Here is a 20,713-nt window from a genome sequence, read left to right as displayed (position 1 = left end):
TCTCTCATGACCATACTGGCACACTCACAAATATCCCACACAACATTGCCCTACACACATACAACTACATTCTCACATGCATGCACATGTTAGTCGACACACTGCTTTTCTAGCCTTTTTTTTTTTTAAATTGTAGGAGAAACATGTGGGTGAGGCTCTCTTGCAGTATTGCTACTGATGTTCTAGCCTTCCTGCGCCTCGTTTGTAGAGACTGGATCTTAGACTCTTACACCAAATTCTCATGTATGGGAGACTATAGAGTGAGGAGCTTTGGTCATAAAATAATAATATCCCACAGGTTGTCACCAAATTACTTAAGGGGAAAAAAATCTAGAAGAAAAACAAAAAGGAAAAGGAAGGAAGAAAAGTGTGAACCAAAGAATCTAGGGTGATGCAAAAATAAGGAAAGAAAATTTAAAACATCATAAAGATTACAGCAGGAGCTGGAAGATGGGAAAAGAATCAAAAGAGAGAGGATGGCAACTTGCAAAGCAAACAAGACAATCTTTACAAAGAGAAAGAACCAGGAGGAAAGAAGTGATGTGATGTAAAAAGGAAACATACTGACAACTGAGTAAAATAATGAAGGCAAATATAAAAAAGCCCTCAGCAATGGATTCTAGAGTAAGCTGAGTAGGAAGGTAGGAAAGGGTGGATGGGTGGAGTAGAACAGAAGAGAGAAGTTCAATTTCAAGCCCAGCGCCATGCCGTTATCACAGGATGCTGTATTAATAGCTCCTACAATCTTTTATGGTTAAAAACCTGACAGTGATGCTCAGTTAGGTAATGCTATATGAAAGCAAGGGACAAAAAAGTTTATCAGGAATTAAAAATGAGTATGTTTGACTTTGGCGCTCTCAGTGGTTGGACACATTGTCTGAGCTATGTTCTCTTTCTTGCACGTGCACTCTACTTTTACTATTTGACAGAGTCTGCAATATGTCAGCACTTAAAGGTTTTCAAAGCACTTTAACATTTGCTATCTTACTCGCTTTCAAAGTCCCCTGAGGAGGTTACTATTATCGCCTCCCCCTTGGTAGGAGAACCTGAGACCCAATCATGTTAGGCTACCTGTCCAGCTGGTAAGCAGTAGATGAGTCTGTCTCAGGCTCTCCTGACTCCAACCCCACACTCTTCTCTGGATCACACTGGGATTCCAGTGGCTGGGGTAGGGGTCATGGGGATGGGGATGGGGATGGGGATGGGGGTGGGCAAGGGAGAGCTGTTTATTGCAAAGGAAGTTATTTGTCATATATACCTTGGTAATTAAAGAAACCTCTGGATCTTTTCTCATTGTTGGATGGAATGACGGTTCCAATGAAGAAGTTTGCAATAGCAATGAGAAGAATGATCAGAAGAATCACTTGAGCCTGGAATGATACAGTAACAAGAGGGCAAATTAGATTTATTTAACGACGTTTTACATAATTGTAAAAGTTTTAAGTGCCCACTGAAGAAAGACCCTATCTGATAATTCCAGTTAAGACTCTACCATCTAGGTAATAAGTGTGTCCTTATGAAATGGCCATCTTAATAAGCCTTATTTGCCCTGAGTGTAGATGTTATATTTTCAATGGGTGCTTGCCCTTGGGCACTGGAAGGTGACATTCAAGAGCATTCCAAGTACTAAGTGGGTAACTTACTGCAGTGACCTTAGGAATATAAATGGAGCCAAATGATTTAACACTGATAGAACTGATTTCTTTCCTAGGCAGAGCTCCTGTGGATTCCTCCCCTTCCCAGTACTAAATGCAGAAGGAGTATGAGAACACAAAGCGATTCAGAGAATTCCCATGATGCCTAGTGCGCCTGATGTTGGGTACCACACCAGTGTGTGCCCAGCACAAGCCATCTGCAAGGCTGACCAGTCAAATCACCTTTCTTTATTCCCTCTGGCATTTCAAGGTGTTCACTTGTTTGGCATTCCCATATGCTATTCCTTCTGCCAGAAACACACTTGTCTCTGCCCTTCGTAAAGCTATTTCTTTTTCTCATCTGTTATATATTAGTTACCTCCTCAGAGAGGCCTTCCTTGACCATTGAATCTAAACGGTAACAGCTGATGTTCACAAAGGGCTTACAATATAACAGATGCAGATTTAACTTTACCGATATTCTTTCAGGTAAATAATACCGCCAGCAACTACATGAAGTAGATAATTCTGCTATCATCATTTTAAAGATAAAGAGATTGAGGCACAGAGAGGTTAAGTAATTTACTAAGGGACATATAGACATAAACCAGATTCAAGTGCAGGCACTCTAACCACAGAGCTGGAGCTTTAAATTCTACCCTGTACTGTCATGAAACTATATTGCCTCCCTCAGGGAATAATGTAACTTATGTTTCCCCTGTTATATTCTGTCTCAGTGCCCTGTTTATTTCCTTAATAGCACTTTCACAATTTACCATTCTATATTTACTTGTTTATCTATTTGTTTATTACTCATCTCCCCAGAGACCATATGCTCAAGTATGGCAGGGATTGTGCCTGTGTGGGTCACAACTGAATATCCAGTGCCCAGCAGAATGCCCAGGACACGCTAAGCACTTGGTCAATTTTTGTTTAATGTGTGAATGCCACGTAGGAATGTTTCCCATTGCCATATGTACGTGGCAGGCTTTGGCCATCTTTCCATTTCTGGTGACCACCTGTGGTCTAGTGACTGTACCTCCTGGCACATAGGAACATAGGAGTTTCAGCTGAACTAGTGACTGCACAGAGTTGCAGAGCAAGCAGAAGACATGCTCCGCATCACTGAGAAATTTACTAACTGGCTTACTAATAGTTAAATCCAGACACTACTCTCTACAGGCTCTCGGATGCCCTTGCGTTTGCTGCTGAAGTACTGGGTTTCAGAGAAGAATGATAGTTTCTGCCTCTGTTATCTCCTCCCAACACACTTGCCACTTTTTGTGGGCTTCAGCACTCATAGCCAGCTTGGAAGGGGATACCAGGCATGCGATTAAAAGATGCAGGCTTCCAGCATGTATTATTGCTGTGGTCATACAGGGTCTGTGCGTGAAGATGGCAGCAGTCTTCCTGGCTGTGTCCCTGTGACTATAGCGTAAAGAAGGACAAAGCACAGGCCTGATCACCTGAGCTATGAGTTATGACTGCCTGGACTTTGTGCTTGGAGGGCTTGGTGTCCCACCGAGCACTAACCTGGCTTCTTTAACCATACAAAGTAATAATAGCAATTCTTTTTGAATATAGAGTTCCTTCTACTCCTGCCATTTGCTCAGTAACCTGACCAGCAGTCGTTGATAACATCATTCTGAGAAATTCACCTTTGCTTCCCATTCCATTCCAGCTACTGAAATTCCTAAAAGAATCACCACTGTGATAGAGCCTATTATCCGGATGTCGTTGGTTGGATCCACCATCATTGAATCACTCTCCTGGAATGAAAAAAAAAATCATTAAAATGGTTAGAGATCTAGCTTTTTTTTTTTTTTTTTTTGCCTTGTATGTCTTATTGTAGCATTTAGCAGTAAGGAGAGGAGATATTATGCACTAATGTCTGGGGCTACACAGGATAATAGAAAGATAAAGTGCTCATAAATTTGAAAAGATGAAGAATCTAACATTATTTTTTCCCTGTGATAATAGGCCTTCGATAGCCAAGGTTAGGAGTTGGAAACTTTAGAGATTAATTTCAGTTACAGCTTTTGAAGCTATCGCAGCACTAAGTAGAAGTACACGTACATACACATGCCATGTTTTATTTCAGAAGAGTGACTAGTTATCTTTGTGTGTCAAAAGGGATCCTAGAGGAATAAAAGTGAGTGCTTTCCAATGTGAATATCAGAAAATAAATGCTATTCAATCAAAGAGCAGTCTATGAACTATGTGCTCCACTCCTTTATCCATCTAATTTTTGAATGGAGGTACTGTTACCAATTGAATTCAGTGTATGCTGTCACTACCATGAAAGGAGGACTAGAAGTTGGCTCCTGTACTAGCTAAGTAATGTGCTCACCTGTATATCATCCAGACGGGGCACCTAAACTGAAAAATGCCTAGTTTCCTGCAGTGAGTTATTCTAATGTTTGAACTTTCTTTCCCTTTGGAAATCTGTACCCATAATAGTAATATTGCTGCTGATAATAATACCCATTATTTGTCTTTCCTGTCATATTTTACACTGTATTTCATGTACATTATTTCATTCGATCTGTACCACGTTTCTGTAAAGTACATAGAACAATATTATTAACCCATACTATAGATTTGAATAACAAGGTTCAGATGAACAGAGGGACTGGTCCAAAATCCCTCAGCTGCTAAGTGTCTGAGCCAGTTCTGATGTGAAACCTAGGGCTCCTTCAACTATATTCAACTCCCACCTTCTGCAGAATAAATCCACTTCCTCTCATCTTGCCATAATGATATCCCCTAGTGCCCTGAAAAGGCAAATTAAACCAAATTATCTTGCTCAGCTGAAGAAACAAGAAACTTTTAATTACCTTAAGAAGATCGACCACAGTCTCAGCAAATCCCACCACGTACATAGCAACAGCCACTGCATTGGCGAAAGCAAAGATCAAGCCTATAGACCCACCAAACTCCGGCCCTAAGCTTCTGGAAATAAGGTAGTAGGCCCCACCTGGAACAAGAAACGAACATGCTTCACACTGAGGAGCTGCTAGGGGACTGACTTTATATAACCAAATAATTCTTAATGTCTGAGAACATTTAAAATACCATCTATCCTAATAAAAAATTGTATAAATCCTAACAATTTGAGAAATCTTGTGGCACCTTAATGAATAACTTAGCCCTCCTTTGTATACTATATATAATCTACAATAGAACTATCTTGACTAAATAATTCATTGACATATATAATACACAAATGCTACAGATTAGAGTACAGCAAACTTTATGGCCCCAATTTTTTTATCTTTTGAAAAACTTCATTGGAGGATTCAAATCAATAATGTAACTGAAGTAAAATTTCATAGCCCACATTTCCAGGAATAGGCAGGCCTGGGCAGAAAACGAAGTGGGTAAAGTTTATCATTGTCATCCTCACTTCTTTTCTGGTATAATTTCTGGTCCATATTTACTACATAAAAAAGGCACCTGTATAGTGCTATGTATTATCCACTCTATAAATCAGACTTGGTTTTTATAGTTTTAGCTCAAGAAGCATGGTTATTGCCAGATACCCACATGCGTATGGGGCGGCAAATGGGAAGACAGGTAGGGAGGGCTTGGGATCTTTGCTCCTCCCTCAGACCTTGAAAAGGTAGTTTTACACATGGCTGTGTACGTCTGTGCACAGGAAGGGCTGAGCCAGAACGGTCAACTGCCCAGGGAGAGCTGAGAGCAGGTTACTGAAGGTAACAATGACTAGATGTCTAGATAGCTAGGTGCTGTCACAGACCGTAGTGAGTTAATGACTTCCTCTACTGACTAGCCTTAGACATGGACAGAACTGGTAGGGGAATGACACTGAACACCCCTACCTACAACCAAAACAATCTTTCACTGAAAAGAGTTTCACGATTACCTCCACTCTAGTAACTCCTTTGGGTTAAGGGGACAGAACCCTCTCTAAAAATGTAAACTTGTCTTTGTGGGGGCAAATCCCCATTACATCCTTTGTCCTGATTACATTAAATAAATTAGCAGCCAGTTACTAGGCTTGGTCAAGATGAGAGAGAGGCAGCAATTGTGAGAGGAGCTGTGTTGTGGGTAGGATGGTGTTTTATCAGGCCTATGCTAGGGAGACCTGGGTAGAATTCCCAAGTAGAGACCCAAGGAGCCAAAACAGAATGGGAAGGGGAAGAAAGCAAGTTAGAACAGTGATAAACTGCCTGCTCCTTTTCTGCTAAGGCCTGTTTGTTCCTGGGTAATTTGAAAGGAACTCTTTGCTTTATTTGTTTGTTTTTATTTTCTTTTTAAGACTCTCCTCATGCTTTTGGCCATTAGGAGTATGGTATTGGGGTGAACTCTGAGGGTTCCCTGAGTGGGGTGTCAGCTGGGATGCTGGAGGAGACCCTTCTGAGGGGACCTGGGAGAGAGCCAGTGGGCTCGTCCAAGGCACAAAGAAACCATATTTTTTACTGTAATACTCTGCTTTCTTTCTAGACACCTGGTCATTCTTTACTTTATAAACATGTTTAATCACAAGAAATAGGCAAAAAAGTCTTTTCTGATGATCTCTTAACTTTGGTTGAAAAGAAACTTTCAACTTGCTGTTTAACTGTTGGATTATTTTGTTCTGTTTTAAGGCTTTGGGGGCTAATTCTCAACACGCAAATTTTACTTCTAACATTAAACTAACTCTAGACATCACTCTATAACCAAAGCTTGTAGTCACAAGTAAATGAATTGGCTTACCTCCTCTTACTACTCCATTTGTGCAAATAGCAGACATAGAAATACCTGTGAGTGTTGTCACTACCACACTCAGGCCAATGATGATGACTCCGAGACCTGAAAAATCCCCCAAGACAGGTGTTTGGCTCCAGTCCTTCAAGAAGACACCACGACTTCAGGAGGTCACAGCCTGAATCTTGTCAAGGAAGGATCAGTCTCCCCATGAAAAACCTGAAATGTTCTAAAAGATCTCACTCCATCTAGGTCTAGGAAGGTCTACGAAGCACCTGAAATGTACTAAACTTTAACACTGAAGCCATGTCGAGGAATCGTTTTCCAAGAAAAGCCAGCAAGGGGTGTGCACCAGACTGAAAAAATAAAACATTTACCCAAGGAATTTGAGCATCTGGAAACCAGGACCTGCAATGTGCCAGAGAGAATCATTAGAAAAGAGACCACAGCTGCCAGAGTTGACCAGGACTGTACTCACAATACCTTATGTTTCCTTCTGCATCCAGCTCATCCCAGTAGTTAGTCAGGATTCAGTAACATCAGGCTACTTTCTTGTTCCCATCAAAATGAAGCATATAAAAAAAATTTGCCTACCCGTAGCAAGTGATGAGAGCATTTAGATATCTTAGAAATTTTACCTCCACGAACAAACCCGTTAGTTGCTATTGCAGAAGTTGACAACCCAGTAATAGAAGTTACCATGGTGGAAAGAAGAATTATGAGAACTCCAAGACCTGTTAGCAATGAAAGATAGAAGATAGTACATTTTACTTTTCCTCCTGCGATTCCCTATTTGCTGTAAAAACTATACTGCTTTGAATTTAAGTTTTCACACTCCAAGCCTTGGGCCCCCATGGAGTTCCTGTGTGCTGAGGAGAAACTGGTCTGCCTGGCGTAAAGATCAAGTCGGAGAACTGCTCATTATGATGAAGGATGGTTTCCGAAAGTAAACACAGCCTAAAATGCAGCTCTGGAAAGGAAAAAAGTTGACTTACGCTGGTGTCCTGGGACAGAAACTACCCTGGCTGCGAAAAGAGAAAACATAACATTTGACCTTCTCTCTTGCTTGAGAGGAACCTGAATGAGAAAGTTGCGGGTTTGACGAAGGTTAAATCCTTCTCCATTTTTCTTGCATCTCTCTTGCCCGGCAGGGGGAAAAAAAGAACCAACTTGGGTTACCTTTGAAAACACTCCAGAAAGGTCAGTGGTGAACTATTTGGGCCTGTGCTGCCTTTACCTTACAAATGATCGTGCGGGTCCCAAGTTTAATTACCTCCTCTGACATATCCATTTGTGGCAATAGCAGAGGTGGATAAACCAGTGATACCAGTCACTGTCACGGCTAAGCCGATGATAATCACACCAAGACCTCAGTTGAGAGAGGAAAAATAAAGGCAATTAAATGGTCGAACAATCCATTAGATCGTTTACATAAGAGCCAGCAAGTCAAGCGTAGTTACCAGAGGAACACATTTGAGTTTAACAAGTTGGTCTGGAAATCACCACAGGGTACATGCTCAGCTTTGAAGATTTCTGACTGTAGCAGCACAGATCCAGGAAACTCAAGAGCTAAGATGTGCAGTGCAAAGTTGCACAAAACCGAACAGCTACGACTAGTCAAAATTTAATGTGAACCCCATTTTTTTTATGAAGTCCTAGACAGCCACAAACATAATAATTGCTCTCTACAATTTCAAGGTGTTACTGTTACTAGAGAGTAAATGTTCATCCTTCCAGGGAACTATCTTTTTATGTACATTTGATTGTGTAGGAGTGGAAAATTACGTACAGTATAGAAAATTGTTCCTCTGGCAGATGAGTAAAGTGGAAAGAATCAAATCAAGCTATATTCACTTATTGGCTCTGTGAGCTCTGGCAAGTTACTTATTTTCTGAGCCAAAAATGCCAATGAAATTATAAAGAATGCATGTGTAAAACGGCTCTGTGTAGAGAGAGCAGTGGCCACCTGTAAAGACAGAGTGTGTGTAAAGCAGCATTGGTCATCGAACGCAGGACATAATCACTGCCACTGCTTTTTGCTCATATCTACAATAGTCATAACAGCTATTGTTTATTAAAAGTCGACTGTATATCCAGCTGTGTTAGGTGGTACGAGAAATACAAGGAAAAGTAAAAATGATAAAAGCTGCCCTCAAGGATCTTACAGTGCAGAATCATTTATTAAGAGAGAGAGAAAGTAGACCAGAATTCAGAGGAAGGCAAGGCTGCTTTCAGGTTCAGGAAATACACAGCCAGGGGACACTGAAGAGTAGCAGAGTACGCTGTCCCCAGATTTGCATAAGGATTATTTTGAGCTAAAGACAACTGAAAAGGAGGAGATACCTCCCTTATTTGCCTAAAAGCAAGACATAAATTTATAAAGGTGCCTCCTCTTTCCTCTATACTGGGGGCAGTTATCGGATGGAGACTGGAGATGATACCAGAGAAATCCAAATAGACTTTACTAACCAGCCCTTATCTTCCATTTTCCCCCCGTATATTTGCCATCCCACGATGTGCCACTCTAGAAACTCAGCCCTTTTCCTTTGTCTTGTCACTTTTCTAAAAATGCATTGTTCTTTTGTTAAGAAGCTTATATAAGCCCACCCCCTTTGAATTACTCATCGCAGAGGATTCCCATGTGTATGCATGACGCATGTGTTAATAAACTTCTGATTGTTTTTCTCTTGTTAATCTGTATGTCGTCAGTCTAATTCACAGGGCCCTAGCCCATGAGCCTAAGATGAGTGGAGGGAAAACAATTTTTCCTCCCCTTTAATACCCTCCTCAGTGGAGGCCAACATCAAACTCAGGGAGAATTTTTAGGGTCCCAGGCGCTGAAATCACCCTGGCTCCAGCCAGAATGCTCTTGCCTAGGCCTGTTTGGTTGCTGGTGGTAGGTTCTCTTGTTCCAAGGATGATGAGAAGGGCAGTTCCAGAGAGGCCATGATCTCTCTGGCCAAGCCCTAGACGAAGGGGCAGTGGAGGGAGGTTAAGGACAGAAATGGGAACGAGGTATGGGACGTTGGTTCTTTCGATGCTGCCGGTTATACCTTGGCTCTACCAGAATTTTTTAGACTATTTTACAGGTTAAAGTACAGTAGGAAGAGGCTAACCGTGGGCATGAGATACAAACGTGGGCTATATTTGTTTGGCCCCTACAGGCTCTTAAAAGTTTGGTGTTGTAAGAAATAGTTACACTAAATTCTTCTTATCTTTTGCAGGGATCCTGTGAGCATCACTATGTGGTTCAGGTCTGTGTGCCACTAAAGCTGGCTTCTTTTCATTTTATTTACTTAGTGCACATTGTTTTAACTCTTGACTTTGAGGAAGTTTAATGTCAAATATTTAGCTCACTCCAACAACTGTATAAAACCATCTAGTTTGTACTTCATGACCTTAAACCTACTTTTTTATTATTTCCCTACCCTTGTATTTCTTTTGCCTTTCTTTCCCCAACAATTCTTAATTTATCCTTTTGCATTGTATGTATTTCTATAAACCATACAAAATCCTGAAACAATCCTGTATACATTTAAACAGCAAGGGATTTGCTTCTCTCTCACAATCAGACATCAAACCCCAGGGTAAAAAGGCAGCTTAGAAGACATTCAGTTTATAGTTTTCTCAAACTGGGGCCCTGAACCACCTGCTTCAGGGAATGCCTCGGGAGCTGATTAAATGTGCCCAGACCTACTGAGTTTGGATCTTTCGAAGTGAATCCCAGGGTTCTACAGTTTTGTAACTAACTTCCCAGGTAATTAGTATGCACCTCACTGTCCGAAGATTATTGAGCTACCCTTAGCCGGTCTCAATTTGTGTTTGCCTGTTCCGCAAGGTTCTTTAGCTTTATCTTCAAAGCGTTTATTGAGAAACAATTAATCCATCTCCCTAATTTTCAGATGAGAAAGTGAAATGCACAGAATAGAAATGACTTGCTTCAGGTCACACCTGCTTTTCACACCCTTCTTCCTTGTCTGATGGTTAAGTTTATTGGATACCATCATGCTCCAGCCAAGGCCTTCAAGACAGAGAACAACTAGAAGGCATTATCAGCTCATTCTACCATATGCTTTGGGGGACAAGGCAGCCAAAACTCGTAACCTCTGAACGGTTACCCTAGGGCTGTAGCTACCATTACTTCTGGCTCCAGCTTCCTTCTGGCTTTGTTCCCAGGGTCTGGCTTGAAAGCGTATTCAGGTTTCTTCCTCCAACTGCCCCCAAAGCAAGAAGGAACTGCTTGTATTTGCTTATTTTCTTTCCCAATAAAGGGAACCTGAATGGGCCCCAGACACAGACTTAATCAACTCATTTAGCTTTATGTTCCTAGCAAGGCCAGTAAAACTGAGTAAGGGTGATAGATAATAAGTTTCTACTACTCACTAAAGTCTATTTTCTCAGATTAAAAAAGTAAAACACTTCCATTTGAAGGAAAACCCACTGGACACCCATTTAGGTAGAACCCTACCCTCTTCTAAAGTTGGATTTGACTACTTAAATAAAAGGTCCTTATTAAAACTATGCTGATGTCTGGAAGTGTAATAAACAGTTGAGCAGGAGATAGGATTCTTCATATTCTGTAATTTTGCAGTAAACATGCAACTGGGTTGACTGTGAAGAGTAATGTAAGATCTGATTAAAGTTCAGATTATTGCCCAAACATATGGATTTTAAATAAGTTGCATTAAAAAGAATTACTCTTGCCCTGGGCTGCACTCACACCTCCAAACAAAGTAATGTTTCCTGATGATCTCAATAAGTTACTAAACTGCCCTTAAAAAACTAATTTTGCATGAAACCCTGGAGCAACAACTTGGCAATATTAAGAAGCAGATTTTCCATGGAGCAGCATATACTTATTGTAGACCCTGAGGCTGTAAGTGTTCATTTGCTATGCATCATAAAGCCAGCAAGCAGCCCTTTGTCAGGAACCCAGCAGTTGCCAAACATGCAACATGGAAAAACTATGGGAAATGGTTCCAGCTCTTTGTTTTTTGTGTTAGGCTTCTGGTGATTCTGAATGTGTTCTGAGGAGCTAAGGCAATAAATAATGACCAAGTAAGTACCTTTTAATAAAATGTGAATTGAGACACATTTTGGAGTAGAATCTGAAAGCAGGTCTAAACTTCTATGTTCTTGATACTAATGATTTTTTTTAATAGCTCTTTGATTAGCTATTTTTAAAATTTGTTTCTATTGTTGCTGGGTTTTTTTTTTGTTGTTTTTGGGGGGGAATTAGGTTTATTTATTTTTAATGGAGGTACTGGGGATTGAACCCAGGACTTCGTGCATGCTAAGCACACACTTGACCACTGAGCTAGACCCTCAGCCAGATACTAATGATTTATAGGTGTGCTCCTCAAGGTGAATATTTTCCACATATAGAGTAGAGCATCATTAATTTCCATGTATATTTTCCACATATAAAGTAGAACGTATTTTCCATATGTAGAGTAGAACATAATTAATTTTTATCATATTATAATGTATTTTCCATATATAATATATTTTCCATATATACAATAGAACATCATGAATTTTTATTATATTAAGTCAAAAACTTTGATAAAATTCAAATAAATTTTCATATAAATTTTACTCCTATACTCTCAATTAAAAATTTTTGCCACAGGAAATAATACTCTAAATGGAATATAATCTTTAAACCAAATTATTATTATCAAATCAATCAGGTATTATAATAAAAATAATTTCAACATCATTATTTTCCACTTGGAAAAATTAGCAATCGTTATATACATTATCTTAGTCATTTTATCTATCTTTTTAAGCTTCTATCTGGCAATACATTATTAACCTTTGTTTTCTTACTGCCTGTACCTGAGAGTAACACAATTATTTTCTTTGGAAAATGTTCAACAATTCAGCATTTTTATTAGTCAGGTCACATTTTTACCAGTTTTCCCACAAGTTATTTTTGTTTAGTGAAGTTTTGCCAATAATCATAAAGGGGATACTCTGATAAATGTCAATATGTCCCAAAATATGAATACTATTATTTATAATGAATGTATCTCTGTATACCTGCACACCTAAAATTCTATGAAAAGATAGAAATATTTCCTTGAGCATTCATCTGGTTGGCAAGCTGGAAAATTCCAGTCTCCCGGGAATTAATGCTTCACCTTTCCTCTCTGACAAACATTGTCAAAGAGGCAAAGTAAAAGAGCCCAAGTGCAGATTAATTCTGTGACCTTCATCTCACATTCAGCATTGATAGTGAAAACAAGTTGCTTATTGGGTTTTTAATTTACATCAAAAACGATGTAGAAGGGAAAAATTGCTTACCGATTCCAGCTTCTCCAACAATCCAGGAGAGGCGGATGAAGAGCATGACACCCCAAATATTCAGCATGCATCTCACCTGTGGGTTGAAGGAGCACGGAAAGGGATGTGAGAGGGGACCATGGGGCAAAACCCAGCCATCTCTGAAACTCCGCTGTTCGGGCCTTGTTAACACTTAGTCCACTAGGACATTGAACAGTTTTCATTTGTAAACATAGGAGCTTTCTCACCAGCACACCTTTCACCCATCCAAACTTCACACCACCGGCTTGATCATCTTCTTCCTTGTTTTCAGCTTGTTCATCTCCAGGGATCCCATCACCGTTAGCAACCAAGTCAGCTGAACCTGGAGCCACTGCTACATTCTGCATTTTTATAGATAGCAAAAACATGGTATTTGGTCAACACACGGTTTCATAAAAGTTCCAAAGGCAAATTGAAACAGTTGCCATAAAACTCATGACAAAAGAAAAAAGAAAAAAAAGGAAACAGTCTAGTCATTTTAATAAGATTTTTTTTTTTTTTTTTTTTTTTTTTGCCCCAGGAGCTGATATGTTCGTTTTGTGGGTGATTTTAGGTACAACTAAGACTGCGAGGACGACGGTCCAGGAAGCTGGGCAGTTCTTCTACTGGTGAGACTATTACTTGAGGGGAAAATGATCGGATCTGGATAAACTGCGAACAGCAAAAGATCAAAAGAGAGAAGAAGGGACCCAAGGTAGGGAAGATGCTTATCAAGAGTGAATGACGGTCTTTTCAGAAGGCAAGGTAAGAGGGCCAGAAAGTTAACCTTCCTCACTAAGTCAGTGTTTGCCTTTCTTTCCATTAACCTCCCTGGGCTTCATTTTACTGTCTAAAATAATGATAATAAAACTTCTTTACTCATGTCAGAGTATCTTTAAGAAGGTTCAATAAAAGAATACATAGAAGTGTTTTCTTTAAAATAAGAAAAAAGGCTTAAAGTAGTCTTAAAAGCTGTAAATGCACTGTATGGAGGGGAAGTTTCTTTCAGATTTGACATGCCTTTGCCTGAGAATTGCTGGCTGTGTCGCAGTATTGCTCAGGAGGTAAGAATTCTCCCCACTGACTACTAGAAAGATAAGCTGAGTAGAAATAAGAAGTAAGTACTATAAAAAAAGGTCAAAACCTTTGTTTAGTTTTTTTTTTTTTTTTCCCTGTGTTACCTACTTTTGAAAAAGATCTTCCTCCTGTCAGTAAGATAGTCCCTGAATTTAACGGGGAAGGAAATCCCTATGTTGCTCTCAAGTTAAGAACAACTCTCTAGTTTTTCTTTTAAGTTTGACTGAGTAATTTCAGATGCACCCACTTGATTTAGCCTATCTAGCACCTACTTGACTCACTCACTAATGGTTAGATTATACCCCACTGAGCTCCCCCAAAGCAATCTTCTCTAGTAAGGATTTTGAAACCTGTGGGGGAGTCTTAGATTCAGCACTTGATTATCATTTGTTAAAAGAACAACTTTATCTTGCTTAAGTGGTCTAAGTTGGTTTACACCTAGGATGATGTGTTCTGGCATCACTAGCAAAGAGGTCTTGGACAAAGGCATTTTCTTCCCTTCTAAAATGAGATAGGCATGACGTAAATATTCAGTATTTATTATAAGGATTTTATTTGGGGACAATTGCAGTCCTTGCTCCTGCCACGCTCAAGGGTCCTTGCTTCTTTGGGCTTTGGTGTACCGTTAGCATACCCACTGTAAGATGACCCTGCTCCGAGCTATTTACTCCAAGTGACTTTGACTTCTTGTTTCCTTTTTCCAGCAAGTCTTCCAAGTAAGGATTTCTCCTAATTTTATTCTTCCAAAAGACTTTTTTCATGATACTAGTGTGGCACTTAGATAACCAATATAATACTGTGTGGTAAGAGTTCTTGTGTGATAACTGCATTGGAGGAAGATGGTGGTGTGGGTTACTTCTCAATGCCAGCAAACAGTATGGAATCCACAAAGTGGACTTGAAGGCCACCTGATCTCTATCACTTAAAAGCAGATGACCAAGGTTCTCATCCATTCTGGCCTCCTATTTGTTTTCTCTTCCTTCTCTCTTGGGTATTCCATTTCTCATTGTTTCCTCTATGCAGGCCACATTAAACAAGGGATAGAAAAGGAATGAATCCCAAGCCAGATCATCTTATTTTCTGACAGCCTTATGAAAAAAAACGAATGGCCAAGGCAACTGAAATGAATAGTTAAAATTTAGTTTTGAATTACCGGAGAAATATCTTAATCTTAAACGTCCTCAGGCCCTATTTGCACAGATAATTGAAAGCTGCCATCATACATTCGTATCAGTGTAAGATACGGATAAACAAAGTCCATCGGTACTGAGGCTGAACTAGCTGGACAGAGACTGATGATCTCTACCAGCACAAGTGCAAATCACGCATGTAATTCAAAAATTTCCAGTAGTTACACTGAAAAAAGTAAAAAGAAATTAGTGAAATAACTTGGGTTCAGATATAGATTCTTACATTTAAAAATATACTTAAATTTTATAGAATATTATATTTCTAATATTTGCAATGTAAATATTCATTAGCAGTAGTGGCTAATGAATTGCAGGAAGGACTTTTAATTATATCCTTTTACAGACTTTTAATTAGATCCTTTACTTTATAGATCTGTGTAAAATATCTTTTCAACACATAGTCAATATAAAATTATTGAGACATTTTTCGTTCTTTTATTTTATACTATGTCTTTGAAATCCAGCGTGTATTTTATACTGACAGCACATCTCAATTTGTACTAGCCACATTTCTTTTTTTAAAGAGAGATTTAAAAAAAATTTTTAATGGTGGTACTGGGGGTTGAACCCAGGACCTTCTACACGCCAAGCATGAGCTCTACCATTGAGTTATACCCTCCCTGCTATACTATCCACATGTCAAGTGCTAATAGCCACATGTGGCTAGGGCTATCACGTTGGATGCCACATGTTTGTACAATACAGTCAGTTACAGATGGGTGAGAAACATTCAAGTTTGTTCTCCAGTCAATTAAAAATTCTATTTTTCTCTGAAAAGATTCTGTACTCATAAGGCAGCTGTATGGGTCAAACGTAACTTTCATTTTGCATAAGTGGAGAAATCAATAAGAGCAAGGAATTGAGGAATGTGTTAAAATGTTCATGAATGTTGAAGAGATTACTTGGTTAGGAGATTCATTTATTGGACGTGATTTGAGAAAAACTCTTTAAATTGTCAGTATTTTAGTTAATCATGATCCCATGGCCAGATCATCAGCGACTACTCAGTCAGGGAGAAGGCAATTTCCTTTTTCTGGGTTAATTGGGGAGCCTATGAAACAGAATTGTAGTCACTTGCTTTTTAAAGGCAATCTTGGGAATAAAACCCATGTTTTCTGATTAAACCTGAGCTTGAGGATTTGGTCCAGGAAATTGCTCTCCTCTTAGATGAACTCTGATGGTAACTGTGACCCTTAGATCTGGATTAATGAGTATATCAATGACTATTTTTTAAAAATCTTACAAAGTAGACAATAGGGTGAATAGGATATTTAAAATTTTCCTGTAAATGAACATTTCTGTCTGATGGATGCCCTTCTGGTCACAGTTTAACAGTTCTTCAGTTTATCACTAGGACATCACAATGTGAAGCAAAAATAATATTCATTGAGGGCATGTCAGGGAGATCATTATATATAGAAATTGGTAAGGCAATAATTTTGTAAAGTATTCAAAAATAGAGTCACTGTAAGATCTTCAACTCTCTCTTAGGTAAGTATGTTCAACCTGCCACAGTTTCAAAGTTTTAAATATATTTATAACATAGAGGGGAAAAACCCCTCTAATGTATATTTCTTCCATTGACTATAAAGGTCTGATAGTAAATTTGTAAGTCCAGAATTCATTTCTATTGCTTGCTTTCATGTGGGAGTGGAAAAATCACTGCACCGTGTAAACTAGGAGACTTGGAATCTACTTTTGGCTGTGCAATTAATTCAGAGCTTGTCCTCCAGCAAGTCGCTTAACCTTTCCTGGATACTGCCAATGAGGAAAAAACCAATGGACTTTCTGAAAATCTTACTTTGAAGTAGTTTACTCTAAGGCAAAATAATTTTTCAGTGTTTGCCATCTTCCTCTTCTAACATGATAAAGCAAAACTTGGTTCCACTCTTTAATAAATACCTTCCTTGTAAGCCCAAATAGCAATTATAAAGTTAACTTATCATCAAAGACTTCAGGTGGAGGGTTTGTGGGGACTTCATGGTTGTGAGCTGTAACCAGTGGCTGGCAGACTCCTGACTGGTACATGTTCTAGGGACCAAAGTTTCAAAGACTTAAAGTTTTATGATTGCTGCCTGAAACCAGTTTTTTCCTTCATACTTTGATTTAATTTGTTTGTTCACACTCCATTACCATAAATGATGACCCACAACCTTTCATAAATGCATTTTAAATTGCATAGCTTTAGGGAATGATTATTTATTTACCAAGAGTTTTACCTGTGCATAAATTATTCAGAGAAGGTAAAATAAAGTATGTAGAAAGAAAGAAGGAAAAAGAAAGAAAGAAGGAGACAAAGAAAAAGAAAGTCCATTTGATAAAAGACCTTCTCCCCTCCAATGTTAATAAACTAGTAAATCTTCAATCACATGCAATTTAAGTGAATTCCTAGTGGATTTATTATAGATGATGAAAGATTAAGTGATTTTATTGAATATAAAATATGTAATTTTTCAGACCCCAGAAAAATGACAAATGCCTTTCTAGCTATCATCAAAGAAAAAAAATCCATATGTTTATTCTTTAAGTTCTAACAGGATAGTATTTGCTACTATACATGTTTTCAAGTTTTCAACCTTTAATCTCAGAATGGTGGAAATCTTAGGCCATCAATGAGGAATAGTTCCATCAATATTTAGGCCTGATGATTCCCTCCCCATTGTTTTAAAGTTTCTTTCATTATTGAAATATTTAAACCCATGCAATAGTAGGGAGAATAGTGTATCTCATGTACCCATCACGCAGCTTCAACAGTTACCAGCATATAGCCAATATTATTCTCACACCCCTGCCACTAGATAATTTTAAAGCGAATCCCAGTAAGGACCAGGTAATTCCTAAGGTTCATTTAAGAATGAAAAATACATGATTCTAATCATTTTTTCTGTATCTCATTGATCAATATTATTGTGTTTATACGTTTCTATCCCTTTGTGATAAAGGGGACCATTTTAAGTAAGAAAAATGAAAGGGATTTTTTCTTGTTTAAAAGTTCCTATATACCACGCCACCAATGGTCACACTTTATAATCACAGTATTTTTACTATATCTGAAAACAGATATCTCACACACAAATTCACTTGTATTTTTGGTAGCTTAGGCCAAAAGGTAGCTATGTATAATAAAATTAAAAGTTTTGTAACATTTTCCAAGTGTACCTTTAAGGGAACTCCCATTCTACTCACTACCTATCACTGAACTACTTATAATGGGAAATTAATCATTTTTAATTTTGTTTCCACAGATTATTTTAATAGTGCAAGCTCCCAGGGGAACTGGCCTTGGGTACTAAGAAACTCTAACAAGTATTAAAATGAATCTTTAGTTGCAGAGTTTCATTCCAATAAATATTTTAGGGGTGGCTTCTGGTCACCACTGGCGTTCAAAGCACTTATTGCCTTAGTTTTAAGGTCTATTTTATCTGGCTGTTGTTAGGTTAGTGATTATTTATAATTTTAGATATCCCCAATTTGAATGCTAAAGTTCCAAATTTGAACTTTGAAACACTTTAGAAAAGATTACTTTCTAGAGAAAGCATTTGCAGATTTTTGTTTGTCCTTTTACAGAAGATAAGCATTTATACATTGATTTATGTGGTTTAACGTTTGTTAACTTGACTCCATGTCCCTTATTTTTATCCATAACAATGGCATTTGACTTATAAAATTCCAGAAAGCAGAAGTCAAATCCCTTTAACTTATTTTATACAATAGTTCTTATAAATAAATGGCTAATAAATGCTTTTGATAATGACAATGAAAATGACTGAGACCTACAATTAATTCTGTAGCAGAAGCAACATGATCTCCTGGCACAGTCCCCGAAACCAGGAAGGAATTGGAATCTCCTGCTAGCCCATCATGACTGAGTTGAGATCTCTAATTTGTGCCTGAGTTCCACCATTTTCTATAGCCGTCGAATGAGCTGAGGCCAAGTGCTGTGGAGAGTAGGCTGAAGATGGGAAATACTGATAAAGAGCTAGAACTCTGGAGTCAGGCAGATGTGGGTTCAACTTATTAGCCATGTGACCTTGGCTTCTTGACCTTGGAAGTTTATGGACTTCTTTTAGTCTTTATTTTCTCTTCTTAAAGATGCATAATGTTTTATAAAACTTTCCCCATCTATAAAATAGCAATAATAATAGTACCTGCCTTGAAGGGTTGTCATAGAAATAAATGAAAATTTGTCAAGTTTGAGCACCATGTCTGACATGCAAAAAAATTCTCAATAAAAATTTTGTATTGTTACCCTGGGTCACCCTTAATGCTTTTACTTACAAATTATTCTTAGTTGTTAACAGCCTAAAGACCCAAATATGAAGTCATGCATTGTTTTTGTTTTAGTTTCTATAGAGCTGGCTTTGTTAAAAATAATAATATTTACATCTTAATTTTTATAGTATTTTATACTTTTCATAGACAGTTTATTTCAATGACATCAGAGCATTAACTTAAATAGAAAGGCTATATATTTTCCTCAGTCCTTTGTATTGTATTGTATTGTATTGCAATTGTATTGTTCAGAAATGCTAACAACAATGGTGGTTAGTAAGGCTAAAAGGGAATTCCATTTTGATTAGCCCTGTAGTTAGGAATTGTGTATGAAAAGATGGGCACAAGAATTAGGCTGGATACTAAAAGAATTATTTTTACAAAATAGAAGTACTAGACTACTCTTTGCCAGATGTCTAATAATCATTGTGCATGTTTGATACAGAAAGATCTATAATGTGTATTGTTTAATGAAAACAGCAGAGTGCAGGGCAACATTATAAAATATGTCCCAATACTTGTTTGAAAAAAGAATACAGACAGAAAGTTAGACAGATAGGAATATACATATATGTTTGTAAAGCATAGGAAATTTCTAGAAGAATTTATAACAAACTGTCAGTAATGATTTCCTCGGAGAGAGTAACTGAAGATTTACTTTAGGTAAGAGCCATTTCAGTATATATATTTTTAGTACTTGTTAAATATTTTTTCAGTGTGCATTTTACTTTTTATATAAAAGTTTAAATAAAAATTATCATCATCATCAACAATCATTTACTGAGTTTCTACCCAAGTATAGGCAATGTACTAGACTTTATGCATTTAAACTCTAATATCCACAAGTATCCTGCAAGAGCAATCGAAGTTATATAGCTTATACAGAACTGCAGAGCAAGTAAGGGAATGGAGTCATTTTTTTCTTGCTTTTAACTAGAGTTTTCAGAAATCCGTAATTCACGGCCACCAGTGTAGGCATTTAGCTCTTTACTACATAGAAAACGAAAAGGATTTCCTTACTATGATCTCAAATCATTGGGATTACAAATTCTGTCGATATCTATCACTTCTCGTGTTTCACTTAAGGTAGAGACTTAAAATAATATCTTTCAAATCTGTTTTTTATTTTACCTATTAGGACAAGCTTGTCATGTAATTTTTCTTCGACTTGGGAGTTATAACCAGGATTTGCACAAAATCCAACTGATTTCTGACTAAATATGTTCTGCTGTTTAGTATGAATGTACCATTCCTTTATGGCTTTTAAAGCATGATAATCAGGGGCACAAAAAATATCTCCTAAGTTGCACTGTATTAATTATTTTCTACTTTTAAATTATTTAAGTAAGCACTATTATTGATCATTTTATGCATGTAAGATCAGTGACATGTCTGGGTGTTATTATGTAGTGTTTGTTCTTTGGATCATTTCTAGTTGTGATTTGAGGAGCTACCATAAAATTGTCAAGGGCCACAAGGACATGGCATCATCGCTACATTATACTGCAGGTCATCATCTTT

At 37.9% G+C, this 20,713-nt stretch overlaps 1 protein-coding gene across 3 annotated transcripts in view; it reads right to left on the bottom strand.

The window, feature by feature from the left end:
- Positions 1–20,713, bottom strand: part of SLC12A1 (solute carrier family 12 member 1) — a 78,435-nt gene that overhangs the window by 53,616 nt on the left and 4,106 nt on the right. Inside the window, exons 3-8 of one of the 3 annotated variants that reach the window (XM_074366075.1) lie at positions 12,881–13,015; positions 12,654–12,729; positions 7,618–7,713; positions 4,472–4,611; positions 3,293–3,403; positions 1,259–1,370 (exon numbers count right to left, since the gene is read on the bottom strand). In XM_074366075.1, the coding sequence (XP_074222176.1) occupies positions 1,259–1,370; positions 3,293–3,403; positions 4,472–4,611; positions 7,618–7,713; positions 12,654–12,729; positions 12,881–13,015 (670 nt within the window). Of the gene's footprint in view, positions 1–1,258; positions 1,371–3,292; positions 3,404–4,471; positions 4,612–6,353; positions 6,450–6,982; positions 7,079–7,617; positions 7,714–12,653; positions 12,730–12,880; positions 13,016–20,713 lie in introns of all 3 variants that reach the window. The other 2 variants (XM_074366074.1, XM_074366072.1) reach the window with 2 other exon arrangements.

The sequence above is a fragment of the Camelus bactrianus genome, chromosome 6 (assembly GCF_048773025.1).
Source record: "Camelus bactrianus isolate YW-2024 breed Bactrian camel chromosome 6, ASM4877302v1, whole genome shotgun sequence".
Classification (NCBI taxonomy): Eukaryota; Metazoa; Chordata; class Mammalia; order Artiodactyla; family Camelidae; genus Camelus; species Camelus bactrianus.
The sequence above is the reverse complement of the archived record's forward strand: the minus strand, read 5'-3'. Positions and strand labels throughout refer to the sequence as shown.